Source organism: Eutrigla gurnardus (assembly GCF_963514095.1).
Source record: "Eutrigla gurnardus genome assembly, chromosome: 11".
NCBI lineage: Eukaryota > Metazoa > Chordata > Actinopteri > Perciformes > Triglidae > Eutrigla > Eutrigla gurnardus.
This window is the reverse complement of record NC_139925.1, coordinates 1,815,307-1,832,500: the sequence shown is the minus strand read 5'-3', so window position 1 is coordinate 1,832,500 and position 17,194 is coordinate 1,815,307. Positions and strand designations below refer to the sequence as shown.

The window sequence follows — 17,194 nt, the reverse complement described above, 5'->3', positions numbered from 1 at the left end:
TTAGGGTCCAGTCAAAGCAGCTCATCCAAGACCTCATCAAGGATCCAAGTGTTCCATTGACACATTATCTTCCTCCCGGTCTGATGGTCTGTGCTGGGTCAGGCTGACCCGGCCAACGCCGCCGCAAGCGCCTCTGCCTGAGAGCTCACAGGACAGACGGGTCTGGTTTACAGCCGGACCAGCAGAGACCTGAAACCTGTAAACCTGTAAACCTGAACCGGTTTTCTTCTCCCTGTTGAATTAAATTTAAGTAACGACCCTGACGTGCGTACCTTCTGGTAAAAAGCCGTCCCGTTGGTGTCGTTGCCCACGGCGACCATCTTGTAGTCGGTGGCGTACTGCAACACAGGAAGTGGAAGTTTAGTACGTTCTCGACAACGAGACTCACAAACAAAAGAAATGTGAATGAAGTAGAATAAAATAAAGACGATAAAATGTCTGTAATTCACCGTTAAACAGAGCAGAAGAAAATATATTCATCTAAATATCTGTCTTCATGATGGGAATATCAGCTGATCAATCACATGACTTCAATTTCAGCCAAGTCGCAATCTTATTCTGCACCAGCGTCTTTCTACTTTAGCGCGTCGACTCGAGTCGCCGCAACGCGAGCGTTCGGTTGAATTCTGCCATTTCAAAAACAAACAGCGTGTTCATGTTAACATCATCAGGGCCACTGAAAAAAACACGGAGCCGAGAGAGGGGGGCAATATTCAGAGAAAACTTGTTGTCATAGCAACGACAAACATCCGGTAAAGCAACTTGTTTACTTCCTCTATGACAAGTGAAAGCTACCGCTAGCATCTTAGCCCAACCGCCCGATCCATAAACACCCATAAGATGACAGTCTGTCCTCATATGAATAAAAGCAACAATAAGCATCAACATCATCACCCTAAGGACCTTAACGAGGTCCTGCAGGATGAAGGTTCTTGTTCTGAGTCGTGCTGCAGCACCACAACCATAAAAAACTAACAGCCAGCGCCCCCTATAGGCTGAATGTCACGCTTCTCTAAAGGTCTGAATCCCCCCCCCCCTTCTCTTGGTTCGATCCACTGCTGGACTCGCTCCACCAGTTGGTCGGCTGGATGTTCAACCCTGTGACCTCGCTGCACTTTGAGAACGCCACTTCCTGCCGTGTGAAGTCACCGAGCCGTGAGTGAGTTTGTGCAGGTTCAGTGTGTGTGTGTGTGTGTGTGTGTGTGTGTGTGTCCCTGCATCCCCAAATATTGAACTTTCCTGCTTCTTATTTTAGCCGCCGCCATCATGATTCTAGGAAGCAGAGCTGGCTGCGTTGGAGAGCAGCGAGGCGAGCCGGGGTTGCTAGGCTGGCTGGAATGGAATGGTTTCGCCATGGCAACGGGGGGACAAGCAAAGGAAGCAGGTTTTTTTGGTCTCCATTGGGAGCTGCCGCCTCATTGAGAGGCCCGATGAGGCTCTCGGAGATTTACAGCCGCCGGTAATGAACGTGGAGCGGCGTCGGCGTAAACTCAATGAGCGATGGCGAGGAGGGACCCTATCCATGAGGAGGATTTGTGGGAAATAAAGTGAACTCACAGAACGGAAAGCAGCAGCCACCAAGTTAGACGGGAAGAGATTCCTGGGAGGGAAAGAGAGAAAGAGAGAGTTAGAAGAACAGGAGAAACTGTTCTCAGGCCAGTTTGTCATCACACAGTCTGGCGGCTCTCCAGGGATCAAGTCCACCTGACGGAGCAGCTGGTCTGGCACTGATCTACCGTCTGGTTATCTATTGTTGAAAACACAATCCCCGAGGTCTCAGCTGGGTTTACAGAGTCCTGGAGGGTTCAAATCATTTACTCTCAGTTTCCCTTCTGTCATCGAGTTCAGTCAGGTTCTCTCTGCTGGCCACCAGGGGGCGACTCCTCTCTGGTTGTATAGAAGTCTATGAGAAAATGGTCCTACTTCTCTCTGCTGGCCACCAGGGGGCGACTCCTCTCTGGTTGTATAGAAGTCTATGAGAAAATGGTCCTACTTCTCTCTGCTGGCCACCAGGGGGCGACTCCTCTCTGGTTGTATAGAAGTCTATGAGAAAATGGTCCTACTTCTCTCTGCTGGCCACCAGGGGGCGACTCCTCTCTGGTTGTATAGAAGTCTATGAGAAAATGGTCCTACTTCTCTCTTGATGTATTATCTCAGTAAACATTGTAAACATGAGTTTATGGTCTCAATCTCTAGTTTCTGTTGAATGTAAAGAACCAGCAGAACGTCAGAAACACGGCGGTCTACGTACTGAAGAACCTTTAATTAAAGGGATCCTGAATGATGTTTGGCTTAATTTAATGATCAAATCAAGTTGTTATGCAACAGGTTTAAATAAAGCAGGCCTCAGAGAGAAGAGAGGGAGGGGGTCTCTGGTCTCTGGGTTAATCCAGACCCTCATCTCTCTCATGTGACGGCAGGAAACCTGGTTTACTGGTTGAGAAACGAGAATGTAACCGAACGATTCTTATCAGCTCTGTGAGACGGAGACGCGTCCAAGGGACGGCATGATCAGCTGACACGCCGGCCAGTCAGCTGACACGCCGGCCAGTCAGCTGACACGCCGGCCAGTCAGGGCAGCAGTCGGACCAAAGGCGGAGCTTGTCGGAGGTCGTGGCTCAACGGCTGTGGGAACAGAGGAGAGCAAAGTCTGTGGGTGCAGTCGAATAGTCTTTTTTGCTTAGGAAGGTTCCTAACTGAAGAAGTGACCCGGAAGTAAACAAGTGGCCGCCATGATAAGAGCTGTTCGGATTCTCTAAATGCAAAGGAAAGGAGCTCCAATGCTTCCTTTCAGAGCTCCTTTAGCATAGGATGCAACGGACCTTCCTATGCGATAGGAAAGGAGATTACGCCGACCCACAATTCTTAGCGAGAGCAACATTTAAAGTGCCGCACACCTCGGCCGTTCATGAAAACAAACGATATGTGCATTTATATATTTAACAATGACTTTCATGCAGACATATAGTCATTGGAATAGTGATAATAAATGTGTGGACAGTGATAATAATTGAATGTTTTTTTTTTATTTATTTCAATCATGTTACAAATGTTTGACAAAAACGAAACTAAAACCACAAATGAAACGTAAATAAAACGGTCAAACAAGGAGGAGCTGCTGGACTGAAGCCGGTCAGTGAACCAGCTGTTGATAAAACCAACATGTGGAGAAGTGGACGATGCGTTTTTTGTAGTCCATTATTGTAGTTTCTCCAGCGCAGACGCACGTCAATCACCGGTGCCGATCATCAGCTGTCAATCATCAGCGGCCGCGATATAATGACGTAGCTTAGTGAAAGTCCGGTCGGATTCTCTGAACACCGCGGTCGACTTTTCCTAAATCCTTTTGCGTTCTCCTATCGCCTTTCCTTAACCCCGTGACGTTTTCCCCAGAGGTCAAGGAATAGGAGATAGGAATAGGAGTTAGGACCTTATTTTTTGACTATTCGACTGCACCCTATGTTTCTTTGCACAATACAGAGTCCAGCGAGGCTGAACTTCCAACACACACACAGATCCGTGGAATCGGCCCGCGGCCTCCACGCCGGATCCCAATGGATCCCAACGGATCCCAACAGACCCACCATGACCATGCCGTGGTGCTGTCGTAGGAAACCGTTCTCATGGAGGATTCAGAGACGAAGCTTTAAATTATGATATTCATACAAAGAACTCTGACTCGACCTGGATGGAAATGTGATTATTGAAGTCGGTTTTCCAGCTTATTTATTTTATATATAACGAGAGAGACACGCAAAACGTCCCAAATATTCACTTTAAACGCAGTTAACTTAGATTGTTTTTGTAAAAAATGAATAAGATCACGTTGTTCAGTGTCCCAGGTGCATTCTGGGTAACTTCCACAGGTTGCACTTCATTTAACAAGTGATGTCACTTATTATGCTTTTCAGTGTTTGTCCCTCACAATATAATAATAATCTATTTCAATTCCAGGTTGTGAGGCAAGAAACCTAGAAAAGGGAAGATCAGGTGGAACCTCAAGTTTACAGAAGAATGTTTCACCCGTGAAACATTCTTCAAGCTTGACCTTTAGTTAATCTTGACCTTTAGTTAACGGTGATCTTTGGTTGATAACACGATCGGTCATTTATTAATCTTCATGTGGAAAGTGTCCTCAGATAACTGGTGCTGTGATACGACTGTAAATACAAATTAATTAAGTATTAAACCCAAGGTGAGTCTTCATGAGTCTACAACAGTGCACCAGATTACATCTGATCCATATTTAGAATATAATATCCCAGTAGAGGAATCTTTGTGTGCAGAAGAAATCAATGATATTGTCACACAGACAAAAAGCATCCCCTGCTTTCTGGTCTGGTGGACTCTAAATGGACCATAATATACAAACAGAGAGGAGTCGCCCCCTGGTGGCCAGCAGGGAGAATGACAGTTTAAGGCACTTCAGTAATGGCTTCACTCAACTGATCAACTGGTTTCCAGTCTAAAGTCTGAGTCCCAAACTGGGAACTAAAACCAGCAAGTCCACCTGCTGCTGAGAGATAAGGGAGAACTGCTGACAGCAGAGGATCATGGGGGTTTAGTTTCCCCTCCACCCCCCCCCCCCCCCCCTCCTCCTTAAAATACACCAGCTCTTCCAGCAGCTGCTGCCAGCCCCCCCCCCCCCTGTGGGAACCTCTGAAAGGAGTCCTCCTGGAGGGGTTTCTGAACTAGCCGGTATTTTCTGGACCTAAATACGTGGTGGTGAATGTAATAATGGCGTCCACCATGCTGCTTTGACTTCTCCACTCACGAGACAAAGCAGAAGAGAAGCAGGATGAAGTGGCTCTCCAGCGTCGCCATAAAGGGACAGTACACACCATCCATCCACAAATATCAATCTAAATACATATTCCCTCTAACCCTGAATAAACATCCTCCATGGTGCTGGAGGCCGACCTGATCCACGATGCACGACTCAGACAGGAAGTGGACGTCGTCATGGAGATGTCACCAATCGGTTTTGAAGCCTCCAGTTTGGCATTTCATCCATCGTCGTCTAGAGCTGTCAATGTTCTTCTGTAATACTATTCCAATTTCATTCCATATTTTTTTCAATATTCAAATTATATTTAAAGATTTAATGCTCAAATTCAGCCTATTATTAATATTAACTACACAGGCTGTTTTACTTCCTGTCCACTAGAGGGCGTTCCAATAAATATGTTGAATTACAGCAGCTGACAGCTTTCTTCATAAGTAAGAATTAAGAAAGTGAAACAATCACATTGCCGTTCTCTTAGGGACGCTGTGTCCCCGTTGCCATGGCTACACCATCTCCTCTCCCCGTCAGCTCTACTTTCACGTCCTCATGTACATTCTGCTGTTCGTTCCAGATGAATCAGCTGATGGAGACATGGGTCGATCTAGCTAGCAGTAAGCAGCATCTTTGTCATGACGTCATGGCTTCTCGAGCTCCACCCATATCTTTGTTTTCATTTCACCGAGTGCTGCCAGAAGGTTACCTCCGTGTGTTATCTCCCTGATGTGGCGCTGTCGGCTATTTCTGATAGTGAGATTGTGATTCAGAAAACTTTATTGTTCATCAGACTCAGAATCATTCGTTTATGCGGGTACTGTCGTCGTTTTAGGATTTTTTTTTGCAACCAGTAGAAGGAAGTGACCATTTTTGGACTGCGGAGGAGCAACGGGCGGATCTGACGATCACAAAACGGCAGAGCCTTACTGGATCTGGATCCATGTGGATTCTGATGTGAAGCTGCTTTATGGTCTATTTGGAGCTGCATTTCTACGGGAGCCAAGAACTTTACACTCTACATTGGAGGAGCCGGGAATCGAACCACCAATGTAATGATTGGAACACCATAATGTACTAAATGAACATCATGCTGGATTGAAGAAGACCTGAAACTAGAGATTGAGACCATAAACTCATGTTTACAATGTTTACTGAGATAATACATCAAGAGAGAAGTAGGACCATTTTCTCATAGACTTCTATACAACCAGAGAGGAGTCGCCCCCTGGTGGCCAGCAGAGAGAAGTAGGACCATTTTCTCATAGACTTCTATACAACCAGAGAGGAGTCGCCCCCTGGTGGCCAGCAGAGAGAAGTAGGACCATTTTCTCATAGACTTCTATACAACCAGAGAGGAGTCGCCCCCTGGTGGCCAGCAGAGAGAAGTAGGACCATTTTCTCATAGACTTCTATACAACCCCCTGGTGGCCAGCAGAGAGAAGTAGGACCATTTTCTCATAGACTTCTATACAACCAGAGAGGAGTCGCCCCCTGGTGGCCAGCAGAGAGAAGTAGGACCATTTTCTCATAGACTTCTATACAACCAGAGAGGAGTCGCCCCCTGGTGGCCAGCAGAAAGAATTCAGCTTTAAGGCACTTTAGCCCCTGCAAATCATTGCGTGCATGCGGTTCTTGCTACACACCAGTCAGCGTCGCTGAGCGTGCGTGTGAAGTCACTCATGCGCCTAACAGACCGGAGTTCCCACGCCTGCCCCACAAAGAACCGGAACCACAGGCGGGTACAGAGTGGGTTACCTGGCCAGGTCCAGAAACGAGTCCGCTGTCTCCTTGTCTTTGCTGACGCTCTCCAGACCCAGACTCAGGGACCCGGCGCCCACGCCGGGTTTGATGATGAAGGCGAGGGCGACCCCGATGCCCGAGGCGATCAGCGTGGTCACTAGGAAGTAGCCCACCGCGATGCCCCCCAGCTTGCCCAGGGAGCGCGTGTCCAGGCTGGCGGCGCCGGACACGAGGCTGCAGACGACCAGCGGCAGGATGATCATCTTCAGCATCCGGAGCAGCATCTCCCCGGGGAACGCGAAGTAGGTCATCTGCGCGCGGGTCAGGTCCATGCTGCGGACCAGCATCCCGAGCCCGACGCCCACCAGGACCCCGGACACCGTCATGATCACCAGCAGGTTCTTCCTCAGGAAGATCAGCAGCGTCTCCGCGACGCGCCTCCGCGCGCTCCTCGCCACCATCCGCTCGGTGGACGCCGCGCCACCGGGCAGCGCGTGCCCGTTGATCTCACTCTTCTTCTCCATCACCGTTCTGAGCGCGTGGGGGGGTCCGAGTCCTGGTTCTGAGCGCGTGGGGGTCCGAGTCCTGGTTCCGGCGGCAGCGAGGTGGACACGTCCGACGCGCGTCAGTCAACGCTGTGTGTGCGTGTGTGTGAAGGCTGGTCCGGTGCGGCGCGAGAGCAGGGCGGCCAGGGAGCCAATGGAGAGCGAGCGACGACACAGGGACAGCGGCGCATGCGCACTACAGCCGGCGCTTTGTATAGAGAGCAAATGATGCAAGATCGCGGAGGATTGCCGGACGCGCTGCTGCTGGAGATGATTCCACCTGCTGTGATTCAGGGTCTTTGTGCACGAGCGCCTCCTGGTGGTCCAGGATCCGATCCAGATTCATTATGAGTGAAGAAGGGGCATCAATGTACACATACAATAAACAAAGAGACATACAGTGAGGGATGGTTGATCAATAACAGCTGTACAGGAATGTGCAAACAAAACGTTCAAATCAAAGGGAGTTCAGTGAAGTGGTGGGTTTGAGTGTCAGTGGGGGTCCCGGACTCCCGGAAGTGCTGCTGTGGTTTTGGTCCTGATGGGGGAGGAGAGTCAAGAAGACCGGGACCGACAGGGAATGTTGGAATATTTAGACGCAGCAGCTTTACAGAAGATTGTCAGTAAATCAATAAGACATCTGTTCACATATTTAATCTGTTTAATCTGTGAGTCAAAACCTAACTGTGTCATTAAAGCGTTTCTGTTTCTCTCCTGTCACATGATCACTTCTGGTGCTGATGCTGCGTTACCGGGGCAACGTATAGAGAGCGATTAACGCCACGACGCAACAGGATTTGGAGGATAAAAGAGTTAGAAATGCCTTCAGAGGAACAAAGATTCAAAACATGAAATACATGAAGACAAAAATATCATTCTCGCTAGATTTGTTATTAATATGTTGTAAACATATAAGAAGTGGACCAGACCAGACCAGACCAGACCATGTGGAGGAACCAGAGACCATCTGTGGTCCCCCATAGAATATCTAAAAGTGAATAATAAATATGATAACTAATAATTCATATCAAACCCTTTATAACGGCAGCACGTGAGCGCCTGTACCTTTAAGACTCACTCCTCCTGCTGTGTGTGTGTGTGTGTGTGTGTGTGTGTGTGTGTGTGTGTGTGTGTGTGTGTGTGTGTGTGTGTGTGTGTGTGTGTGTGTGTGTGGCACTGATCATCTCTCATACAGGAACGCGCATCATCGCTGCTCAGCTGGAAATTCCCCTATTTCTGCCATTTAAAAGCTCCGAGGACAATGTGAGCAAAACGCGGCGCTGCAAACCGGACTACGGGGCAGAGCCGGACTACGGGGCAGAGCCGGACTACAAGGTCGTGGACTAAACGATGTAGGCTGGTGTTGGAGCTCGACAGACGGAGCAGGTGTTGCATGCGTGTGTTTTAAATGGGAAACCTGCTGGGCAGCTGGCGCTTCAGGGAGCCGAGCACCGTGGAGGACTGCGACTCGACGTGGGGGTCGGACTCCGACAGCGACCCGGAGGACGGCGGCGTCACCGACCCCGTCAGCCCGGCAGAGGGCGAGCGGGCCGCCGCGGACCCCGAGGACGCGACCTCGCAGGTAGGGGGGGGGCAGAGGACACGGTGGAGGGGGTGGGGGGCAGGACCGGAACGGAACCGGGACCAGGTGCGGTAACGTGCGCCACCTGCAGCGGGTATTGTTGACCAGGACGCGGAGGGACGCGGAGGGACGCTGGAGGACTTTGACGTGGCAGACCAGAATTCATTCAAAAATACGCACATTTAATACACCAGAACCTGCAAACTTCATCCCGAGACCGGGTCCTCGTGAGTCCACCAGGCAGCTCTAGACCGGGTCCTCGTGAGTCCACCAGGCAGCTCTAGACCGGGTCCTCGTGAGTCCACCAGGAAGCTCTAGACCTGGTCCTCATGAGTCCACCAAGCAGCTCTAGACCTAGTCCTCATGAATCCTCTAGGCAGCTCTTGACCTAGTCCTTGCGAGTCCACCGGGCAGCTCTAGATCTAGTCTTCATGAGTCCACCAGTCAGCTCTAGACCGGGTCCTTGTGAGTCCACCAGGCAGCACCTGATCCTCGTGAGTCCACCAGGCAGCTCTAGACCTGGTCCTTGTGAGTCCACCAGGCAGGCAGCTCTAGACCTGGTCCTTGTGAGTCCTCCAGGCAGAGAAGCAGCTGCAAACAAACCATTATTATTATTAAACCCGATCCTCATAGACAACAGCAGGCAACCTGGTTCTGAGAAGTGAAGCCAACCCTGAAGTGCCTTAAAGCTGCTTTCTCTCTACTGGCCACCAGCAGGCGACTGATGGATAGAAGTGTGAGAAAATGAGCCCAAATTAATATGTTGTGTTACCGTGTGTGTGTGTAAGTGTGTGTGTGTGTAAGTGTGTGTGTGTATGTGTGTGTGTGTAAGTGTGTGTGTGTGTAAGTGTGTGTGTGTGTGTGTAAGTGTGTGTGTGTGTAAGTGTGTAAGTGTGTGTGTGTATGTGTGTGTGTGTAAGTGTGTGTGTGTGTAAGTGTGTGTGTGTGTGTGTAAGTGTGTGTGTGTGTGTAAGTGTGTGTGTGTGTGTGTGTGTAAGTGTGTGTGTGTGTGTGTGTGTGTAAGTGTGTGTGTGTGTGTGTATGCGTGTGTGTGTGTGTGTGTGTGTAAGTGTGTGTGTGTGTGTGTGTAAGTGTGTGTGTGTGTGTGTGTGTGTAAGTGTGTGTGTGTGTGTGTGTAAGTGTGTAAGTGTGTGTGTGTGTGTAAGTTTGTGTGTGTGTGTGTGTGTGTGTAAGTGTGTGTGTGTGTGTGTGTAAGTGTGTGTGTGTGTGTAAGTGTGTGTGATGCACCAACAACAAAGAAACGAAAAATGAAAGGGGGCGTGGCCCAGTGAGCCAACAGCTTGACCCAGATCTGATCTGGGAACCAGATCAAGATTCAAGCGTCCCTTTGTAGTGACGGCGGGTCAGCTGACATAAAACGGTCCAATGAAACGGCTGCAAAGTCAGTGACCTCCAATCAGCTCCTCTCTTCACTCCTTCCTCTCTTCACTCCTTCCTCTCTTCACTCCTTCCCTCCTCCTCCCTCCTTCCTCCCTCCCCTCAGCTGACGGGGTCTCCAGAATCGGGTCCAAAGATGAAGAGGAGTTTCTACGCTGCCAGAGATCTCTACAAATACCGCCACAGCTACCCGGTACACACACACACACACACACACACACACACACACACACACACACACACACACACACACACAGGGATGTTCAGGTGATAGTTTCAGCTAGTTTGAGGGTTTTTCCACGCCTAGTCACCGTTTCCATGGGGACCAGGATCACGTTGTCATGGTGGATCTCCGCGTGTGTTTGCAGAACTACAGAAAGTCCCGGCAGCCAAACGAGTACCGGAACCTTCGATTCTACCTAAACAAGATCCCTCTAGTCCCTGATGGTGAGCACACGCACGCACGCACGCACACACGCACACACACACACACACACACACACACACACACACACACACACACAGCTAACCAGCTGCCCCTCCTCAGGTATCTACATCGAGGAAATTCTGAGTGGGTGGAGAGGCGACTACGACAAACTGGAGCACAACCACACCTACATCCAGTGGTGAGCCTCCGTCATTCTCTCTGCTGGCCACCAGGGGGCGACTCCTCTCTGGTTGTATAGAAGTCTATGAGAAAATGGTCCTACTTCTCTCTGCTGGCCACCAGGGGGCGACTCCTCTCTGGTTGTATAGAAGTCTATGAGAAAATGGTCCTACTTCTCTCTGCCGGCCACCAGGGGGCGACTCCTCTCTGGTTGTATAGAAGTCTATGAGAAAATGGTCCTACTTCTCTCTGCCGGCCACCAGGGGGCGACTCCTCTCTGGTTGTATAGAAGTCTATGAGAAAATGGTCCTACTTCTCTCTGCTGGCCACCAGGGGGCGACTCCTCTCTGGTTGTATAGAAGTCTATGAGAAAATGGTCCTACTTCTCTCTGCTGGCCACCAGGGGGCGACTCCTCTCTGGTTGTATAGAAGTCTATGAGAAAATGGTCCTACTTCTCTCTGCTGGCCACCAGGGGGCGACTCCTCTCTGGTTGTATAGAAGTCTATGAGAAAATGGTCCTACTTCTCTCTGCTGGCCACCAGGGGGCGACTCCTCTCTGGTTGTATAGAAGTCTATGAGAAAATGGTCCTACTTCTCTCTGCTGGCCACCAGGGGGCGACTCCTCTCTGGTTGTATAGAAGTCTATGAGAAAATGGTCCTACTTCTCTCTTGATGAATTATCTCAGTAAACATTGTAAACATGAGTTCACAGTGACATCCCCAGAGTGTGTTCTCATTGGCTGCTGTCTTCTGTCCCTCTCCCCTGATAGGCTGTTCCCTTTACGAGAACAAGGGCTCAACTTCTACGCACACGAGCTGACTCAGGACGAGATCAAGGTCAGACTCCGGGGTCGACGTGTATCGTGGGGTTGGCGAGAAGCTTAGCCACGGATGCTAATAGCTCAGCTCCAGCACGAAATAAAGTTGTGAGGCCGGAGACGAAGTGGAGGGATTTCCGCACTGTACATTTATTCACAGATACAGACACAAGCCAGGTCTCACGGCATAAACTATTACCCTCAGCAAAACAATAAACGGAGGAAGAAGTAGTTTGTGACCTGTAGCCTTCACCAGCGTCCACCTTACCGAAGTCAAGGAAGTCCACTAGGGGAGAAAGGTGATATCAAGTGACCAAACAAAAGGAGGCGCCGCCGTGTGGCGTTAACTGGTAGTGCACTGTTATACTCTGGCTGTTACAGACGTGAGGTCGGAGCTGACCCAGAGAACCTCCTCTTCCTCGTCACATGACCATGTCGGGTTTAATCACCATAAAAAAAAACATCGGGATAATCGCTAATGTTGGATTGAAACATCTTTTTTATTTATTTATCATGTATTTATTTAAAATTATGTTTTTCACTAAGAATATGTCGTCTCATCTTAATGTTCAGGACGATCAAAAACATTTGGATGATTTTCTGGATAATAACGAGAATCACAATTATTTTTGGCAGAATCATCGTGATTAAATGTTCATATTTATACGTCACTAAAGAACGGTGCAAAAACATTTGGATTTGTAGAAAAGCTACGTTGAAGCTGCTCCGAGTCGTTTGTGTGTAAGAAAAGCTAAACCATCCGTTAAGATTTGTTCGTCGATAAATCAGATGATGGAAACAGAATCAAGTCTGACATCTGAACATTTAACTGCCGTCCCTTAGCCTCAAAGTGGATCTGAAACGTCTCCGTCTTCGTACGCCGGCGTGTTTCCAATGAAACAGGGAGGATTTTATTTATTTTGATATTTATTTAACTGTTTATCTATCATATTTGATATTTGTCACACAAGTCCCAGCAGACCAATAAAAGATCATCTCATCTTAGTTATGGCCATGTTCCATTTAGGGGGACCAGAGTCCTGGACCCGTTCCGGCTCACTGGAAAGACTGTGAAACACAAAACAGAACGGGACTCTGTGAGCGTGTCCACATGTGGTCCAAGTCTCAGGTCTGCTGTGTTTGACCCCCGTCAGGAATTCCAAAGCACCCGTGAGGCGAAGAGGAGATTCCTGGCGGCGTATTCGCTGATGTTGGATTTCTACGGCGTCAAACTGCTGGATAAGAGCGGCAACGTGGCTCGGGCCGCTAACTGGCGGGAACGCTTCCAGCACCTTAATGAGTACACACACACACACACACACACACACACACACACACACACACACACACACACACACACTGTGTGATAAACATGTGAAAAAGGGGATTTTCTCTCTTTCACTTCCCGTTTCTACACTTTCATGTGTTTTCCCGCCAAACGACCCCCTGAATGTCACATGACGCTGCCGGCGACACCCTCCTCCAATCACAGCCCTCCGATCGCTGCCTGTGATCTAAATCCTAAAATAACGGTCCCTCCAGGAAGCAGCTGCTCAGTCCGCCCATCAGTAAATCTGTTCGTTAATGATGACTGGGCTGATTTTAAAGCTAACGAGTCATGATTTTAATCCAGATACAGCAATTTGCTGGAAATGTATTTTTGTTTCTTCACATTTAAGATTAAAAGATTTAAAATAAGTTAAAGAAATGTTCCTGACAGACATCTGTAGTCCACCGGCCAACGTTACCATGACGATGACCACTTCTTATATCCTCCTCTTCTCCATCCGTCTGTTTAACGCTGTTCTGGCGTCATCCACCAAGACACGTTTCATCGAGACATTTTGCCGAGTCATGGTAAGACGTGCTGACTTCCTGTTTGTTCCTCCAGGTCGCAGCACAACTACCTGCGGATCACTCGCATCCTCAAGTCGCTCGGCGAGCTCGGCTACGAGGCGTTCAAGGCCCCGCTGGTGCGTCTGTTCCTGGAGGAGTCGCTGTGCCACGCCACGCTTCCCAGCATGCAACACAGCATCCTGGAGTACTTCGTCTACACCATCCGGCTGCCGGCAACCCGCCGACGCCTGCTCCGCTTCGCCCGCCAGCACTACAGGCCCGCCCACGCCTTTCTCTGGGGGCCGCCACCTAAAAAGCGAGGCGGCGGCGGCGGAGGCAGTGTGGGTGCTGGGAGCAGTGGGATCAGAGCCCCGGCTCCGACACCAGAGCCACAGAGGAGAGGGGACGATAGCGCCACCTCGCCGTCAAGCAGCGGGACCACGCCATCTTCCCATGATGCCCTGCACTTGGACCCGGCCGGAGGTGGGCTGAAGGGACTTGTCGCTAACATGGTGGGCCTGGAGGGAGCACTGATGATGGCGGGGGCCAGAGGCGACAGGAGCGAGTACAGTGAGATCGTCTCCCTGTAGGGGGCGCCGTCCGGGCGTTTCCTGCTGGTGGAGAACGAACATCAAACATCTGGTTTCTAAAATGAATCGTTATTCTTCGAGTTGTGAAGCTTCTGAAGACGGAAACGTACCGTCAAGTTAAAGGGCTTCAGTTGGACTGACAGAGGTGTGATGTCACTTCCTGAATCGACATTAAAGTCGAGCTGAAACGCTTTTAGATCACATCCCCAAAACCCAATATGACATCAGCTGGTACCAACCAATAACATCACAGCATCCATCCATCCGTCAACCAATCAGAGCTGCTCATGTCCACCCAATGAGATCCCATCCAGTCACAGGAAAAACCAACGGAATCACGTTTTATTTGTATTGCGTCGCAAATAAGACGTCTTTTTATCATGAAAACCAATCACATGATCGCAAACCAGGTGATCTTAAATCAGGTGATCTTAAATCAGGTGATATTAACCAAGATGATCTTAAATCAGGTGATATTAACCAAGATGATGGTCTCCCTGCAAAGATATTATCTTTATGGAGAGAACAGATTGTCCCGTCCCTCGTTAACAACGTTTCAGCTCGACTTTAACCAAAACCACCTGACCCAGTAGAGACCCAGACGCGGGTCCTCATCGAGGCTACGATCACAGAACGTTTTGCCTTATTTTGACATGTTCCCACCACAGCTCCCGATTGGTCATCAGACTGAGCCTTCGTCGGAGCTCCTACGTTTAAATGTAAAAGGGGCGGAGCTAATCCTTCACAGCAATATTTTGTTTTTTTTTAATCCCTTGTTTGTCTAATTTTAAGCAGCTGAAGGTTGCTGAAGGTCGTTCAAATCTACCCGACTAGTTAGTGACTCTGGGAGAGTCACTAACCAGTCGACCAAGGCGACTAGAGGGAACCGACCGCGGCGACTAGAGGGAACCGAGCGCGGTGACTAGAGGGAACTGACCATAGCGACGAGAGGGAACTGACCGCGGTGACTAGAGGGAACCGAGTGCGGTGACTAGAGGGAATCGACCGCGGTGACTACAGGGAACCGATTGCGGTGACCAGGAGGAACCGACCGCGGTGACCAGAGGGAACCGACCGCGGTAACGAGAGGGAACCCAGCTGACTAGAGGGAACTGACCGCGGTGACTAGAGGGAACCGAGTGCGGTGACTAGAGGGAATCGACCGCGGTGACTACAGGGAACCGATTGCGGTGACCAGGAGGAACCGACCGCGGTGACCAGAGGGAACCGACCGCGGTAACGAGAGGGAACCCAGCTGACTAGAGGGAACCCACCGCGGTGACTAGAGGGAACCGAGTGCGGTGACTAGAGGGAATCGACCGCGGTGACTACAGGGAACCGATTGCGGTGACCAGGAGGAACCGACCGCGGTGACCAGAGGGAACCGACCGCGGTAACGAGAGGGAACCCAGCTGACTAGAGGGAACCCACCGCGGTGACTAGAGGGAACCGACTGCGGTGACTAGAGGGAAGGGAGGTGACTAGAGGGAACCAACCCTGGTGACTAGAGGGAACCGACTGCGGCAACTAGAGGGAACCGAGCACGGTGACTAGAGGGAACCGACTGCGGTGACTAGAGGGAACCGACCGCGGCGACAAGAAGGAACTGACCGTGGCGACTAGAGGGAACTGACCATGGTGACTAGAGGGAACCGACCGTGGCGACAAGAAGGAACTGACCGTGGCGACTAGAGGGAACTGACCATGGTGACTAGAGGGAACCGAGCACGATGGCTAGAGGGAACCGAGCACGTGGCTAGAGGGAACCGAGCGCGGTGACCAGAGGGAACCGACTGCGGTGACAAGAGGGAACCCAGCTGACTAGAGGGAACCGACTGCAGTGACAAGAGGGAACCCAGCTGACTAGAGGGAACCGATCGCGGTGACTTGAGGGAACCGACCCTGGTGACTAGATGGAACCGACTGTGGTGACTAGAGGGAACCGATCGCGGTGACTTGAGGGAACCGACCCTGGTGACTAGAGGGAACCGACCCTGGTGACTAGATGGAACCGACTGTGGTGACTAGAGGGAACCGATCGCGGTGACTTGAGGGAACCGACCCTGGTGACTAGAGGGAACCTGATGGGCCTGATGGGAAAATATGTTGAGGTTGTCTTCGCCTTCCCAGTCAGGTTTTTAACCTTTAACTTATTTTAACTGGCGTTGAAGCGTCGGGATGACGGTTCCTTCAGCACACAGCAGTGTTGCATGCTGGGACGGCAATATGATTATGAATCCAGACAGCAGGTCAAAGGTCACGTAGCTGACGGGCAGATCCAAACCTTTTCAGCTGCGTTTTGTTGCCTTAAAGCCTCCGTACGTTTGACGAACTGTGTCTTCCTGTTTGAGAGCTTATTATTAATGATAATCAGATTCATATCACCGTAGGGCCGTGTACGTACAGCCAATGAGGACTCAGATTCATTCAGTTTGATAATAAAAAGCCATGTGAGGAAGACGACGGCCTCCTTCCTCCTTCAGCCAAGTTTGTCTGATCCAATATCTGATATAATTGTAAAATAACTTTTCTTCAGGTGAATATGTGACATGGGCTCAAGTATCTGAATCTTTACTGTACGTGTACACACACACACACACACATGTATGTGTGTGTGTATATCTGAAACTCTTAAGTGCCTTTTTTTTGTATTTGTTCCTCTGCGTTTCCCAACTGGTTTCCTTACATCCTGGTCTTTGTACAGCATTTTTATATTTACACTATTGTTGCATTATAATCATACACAGTATTAATGTACGGAACAGCAGGAGCTTCATTATATATAATACTTGAAATAGTTTGTATCTGGCTGATTGATAACGATGTGATTGTCTCGTAGATGAATATTCTCTCTGCTGGACGTCGACGACACAACTTTTACCCTGAAATGTGAAATCTGCCACATTGAACTCAAATAAAACTTGTGGATTCATACTTGTCGTCTGTAAACATCTTTGAACACAATTCAAGCACCTTTCCAAGCATTTCCAGGTGCATTCCCATGCTTTTCCAGCACCTTCCAGCTGTGGTAAACTCCATATTTGTATCAATCCAATGGTCAGTATTCAGTCTACTTATTATGTCACTTGTTCATCACATTAAATGAGATGTTATTGTCCTCTAAACAACCAACATGATGTTTGGAGACGGCTTTTTACAGAAGGACCACAAATGAAAGGAAAACTAATTCCACTAACAGATCCACAGAAATATAATCACCAACTATTTTCATCATCTGTTCATCATCAAAAGTCATTTTTCATAAAGAAATGTCAGAAAATGCTGTTTTCAGTCCCT

General features: G+C 49.5%; 2 protein-coding genes across 12 annotated transcripts in view; one reads left to right on the top strand and one right to left on the bottom strand.

Annotated features, from left to right (window-relative positions):
• Positions 1 to 7,507, bottom strand: part of slc1a4 (solute carrier family 1 member 4) — a 12,546-nt gene extending 5,039 nt beyond the window's left edge. The window contains exons 1-3 of the mRNA XM_084021439.1: positions 6,536 to 7,507; positions 1,558 to 1,600; positions 273 to 338 (exon numbers count right to left, since the gene is read on the bottom strand). Of these exons, the coding sequence (XP_083877565.1) occupies positions 273 to 338; positions 1,558 to 1,600; positions 6,536 to 7,044 (618 nt within the window). The 5' untranslated portion in view covers positions 7,045 to 7,507. The remainder of the gene's footprint in view (positions 1 to 272; positions 339 to 1,557; positions 1,601 to 6,535) is intronic.
• Positions 7,508 to 8,250: 743 nt separating this feature from the next.
• Positions 8,251 to 16,829, top strand: ogfrl1 (opioid growth factor receptor-like 1). Of its 11 annotated transcripts, none has more exons than XM_084021461.1 (9): positions 8,251 to 8,647; positions 10,152 to 10,238; positions 10,414 to 10,492; positions 10,593 to 10,671; positions 11,424 to 11,490; positions 12,626 to 12,771; positions 13,363 to 14,337; positions 14,383 to 15,604; positions 15,715 to 16,829. In XM_084021461.1, the coding sequence occupies exons 1-7, from the start codon at positions 8,474 to 8,476 to the stop codon at positions 13,895 to 13,897; spliced, it is 1,167 nt and encodes a 388-aa protein (XP_083877587.1). In that variant the 5' UTR covers positions 8,251 to 8,473; the 3' UTR covers positions 13,898 to 14,337; positions 14,383 to 15,604; positions 15,715 to 16,829. The 11 variants fall into 11 exon arrangements, with proteins under 11 accessions (XP_083877587.1, XP_083877590.1, XP_083877592.1 ...); XM_084021464.1 differs by having other exon boundaries at positions 13,363 to 15,175; positions 15,310 to 15,604; XM_084021466.1 differs by having other exon boundaries at positions 13,363 to 15,332; positions 15,375 to 15,604.
• The last annotated feature ends 365 nt before the right edge of the window (positions 16,830 to 17,194 follow it).

Bases quoted from the DNA above. Each gene is read 5' to 3' on its own strand.
- ogfrl1 (XM_084021461.1), top strand. From the start codon at position 8,474: ATGGGAAACCTGCTGGGCAGCTGGCGCTTCAGGGAGCCGAGCACCGTG. The intron at 10,239-10,413 runs GTACACACACAC...GTGTGTTTGCAG, and splicing joins AATACCGCCACAGCTACCCG to AACTACAGAAAGTCCCGGCA. The intron at 10,672-11,423 runs GTGAGCCTCCGT...CTCCCCTGATAG, and splicing joins AACCACACCTACATCCAGTG to GCTGTTCCCTTTACGAGAAC.